Here is a 2,500-nt window from a genome sequence, read left to right on the forward strand (position 1 = left end):
AGGAGAGAGGGGTTAAAGGGAGTACGATCGAAGAGGAGGAGGAGGTGAAGAGAAGAGAAAGGGGAAGCAGGAAGAAGGGAGAAAAGGCGAGACTGCGGGGAGAGGAGAGGGGTCGAAGGAAGAAGGGAGAGAAGGCGAGGGGAGGAGAGGGGGCGAAGAAAGAAGGGAGAGAAGGCGAGCGGGAGAAAAGGCGAGGAGAGGAGAGGGGGCGAAGGAAGAAGGGAGAGAAGGCGAGGGGAGGAGAGGGGGCGAAGGAAGACGGGAGAGAAGGCGAGGAGAGGGGATGGGGCGAAGGAAGAAGGGAGAGAAGGCGAGGGGAGGAGAGGGGGCGAAGGAAGAAGGGAGAGAAGGCGTGGAGAGGGGAGGGGGCGAAGGAAGTAGGGAGAGAAGGCGAGGGGAGGAGAGGGGGCGAAGGTAGAAGGGAGAGAAGGCGAGTGGGAGAAAAGGCGAGGGGAGGAGAGAGGGCGAAGGAGGAAGGGAGAGAAGGCGAGGAGAGGAGAGGGGGCGAAGGAAGAAGGGAGAGAAGGCGAGGAGAGGAGAGGGGGCGAAGGAAGAAGGGAGAGAAGGCGAGGGGAGGAGAGGAGGCGAAGGAAGAAGGGAGAGAAGGCGAGGAGAGGAGAGGGGGCGAAGGAAGAAGGGAGAGAAGGCGAGGAGAGGAGAGGGGGCGAAGGAGGAAGGGAGAGAAGGCGAGGAGAGGAGAGGGGGCGAAGGAAGAAGGGAGAGAAGGCGAAGGAAGAAGGGAGCGGGGGCGAAGGAAGAAGGGAGAGAAGGCGAGGAGAGGAGAGGGGGCGAAGGAAGAAGGGAGAGAAGGCGAGGAGAGGAGAGGGGGCGAAGGCACAAGAAGACCTTGGGGGGCCTCAGCACAGGACGTCGTGGACGGCGAAGATATGCGTGCGGAGGTTATGGCGCATGTTGGCGCGGTGCGGGCAGTGCGGGCACGCGTAGGGCTTCTCCCCCGTGTGCGTGCGCATGTGCCGCATGAGCCCCTGCTTGCGCGAGCGACCGCTAAAGGCCTTGCCGCAGACCGAGCAACTGAGCGTCTTGGGTTGGCCGGACGCGCCGCCAGCCAGCAACCCTCCCACCTGCAACAGCAAGACTCAACTCAGCAACTCTACTCTGCAACCTCCTCCCCCTCCCCTCCCCCGGGCCCCAAGTGCTGGCGCCTCCTCCCCCTCCCCTCCCCCGGGCCCCGAGTGCTGGCGCGGGGCCCCGACGTGAAAAAGGGGGGGACTGGGGGCCCCCTCCCCGAAAATCTCTCCTGGGGACCCTCTTCAAAGTGGATTTTAGGACCCTCTTTGCACCCCAAAAAGAGACTCTAATCCTCTTTCTCAAAGGAATGAATAACAACAGATAAATATGAATAAAAAATAATTCAATAAATAAAAAATAAATAAAAGAAAAACATAGTCCCGTGAGAACTTTTCCAAAATAAAAATAAACCAAAGGAATACCTAAACAAACAAAGTAAACAAATAACTAAACAGACAAATAAATAAGCAAACAAATAAATAAATAAATAACCCCCCCCCAAAAAAAAAATCTCCAACCAGGCCACACAGAGTTGGCGTTACCCTCGGCCCCAGTAGGTGTGGGTTCGAAGTCTCGATCACGTGGCCTCCGACGGTTGACAGGTCCGCGGGCGTGAGGCGACACGGGCGGGAACTATGTGAGGGCGTAGGGACGTTTGTGATGAGTGGTGAGTAGTGAGTAATGTGTGATGAGTGTTGAGTTATGAGTGATGGAGTAGTGAGTAATGAGTGGTGAGTTATGAGTGATGAGAGGTGTTTTGAGTGGGAAGTGGTGAGTGATGAGAAGTGAATATGATATATATATAAATATATAGATAGGTGAGTGATGAGAGGCGAGTGATGATTAATGAGTGATGAACAACTACTGAATAACGACTGCTATTACAGCAACCATAAAAATAATGCCATAGCTCATGATACCAATCATAAAAAAATATAAAAAATAACATACAAAAATAACAATAAAAACAAAAACAGGACTACCCTTCAACATTCTGATGCCAGAAATAATCATAAAAACAAAGAAAAACAACGATGCTAACGATAACATCAACAATACTAAATATACTCAAGAGAGCGCCCCTCCTTCTCTCCTCCCCCTTCCTCCCTCCTTCTCTCCTCCCCCTTCCTCCCTCCGTCTCTCCTCCCCTTCCCGCCCTTATACACCTATTTACAATGCGTAAATATATTCATCTTGTTACATATTTCGATTCTTCTATTTCGTGACTGCTTTGTTTTTATTTATTTATTTGAATTTTCTCTTTTTTTCTGTATAATATTTCTTTTCGTTCCTTTTATCTTTATTTCCTTTCTTTAATTTTTCACAATTTTCTTCAATCTTCCATACCTTTTTCATTTATATATTTACTCTTACATTTCTTATCTTATTCATCTTTTCCTTCTTTTTATTCTTATTTCCTTTCGTTTAATTTTTCACAATTTCTTCAATCTTACCTTTTTTCATTTACCTA

The 2,500-nt window shown here is 50.0% G+C and overlaps 1 protein-coding gene across 1 annotated transcript in view; it reads right to left on the reverse strand.

The window, feature by feature from the left end:
- Nucleotides 1-1,083, reverse strand: part of LOC113804754 (protein krueppel) — a gene marked incomplete at its 5' end in the record, with an annotated part of 6,256 nt that extends 5,173 nt beyond the window's left edge. The window contains 1 exon segment of the mRNA XM_070138685.1: nucleotides 847-1,083. Within this exon segment, the coding sequence (XP_069994786.1) occupies nucleotides 858-1,083 (226 nt within the window).
- Nucleotides 1,084-2,500: the final 1,417 nt, after the last annotated feature.

Source organism: Penaeus vannamei, chromosome 24 (genome assembly GCF_042767895.1).
Source record: "Penaeus vannamei isolate JL-2024 chromosome 24, ASM4276789v1, whole genome shotgun sequence".
NCBI classification, from domain to species: domain Eukaryota; kingdom Metazoa; phylum Arthropoda; class Malacostraca; order Decapoda; family Penaeidae; genus Penaeus; species Penaeus vannamei.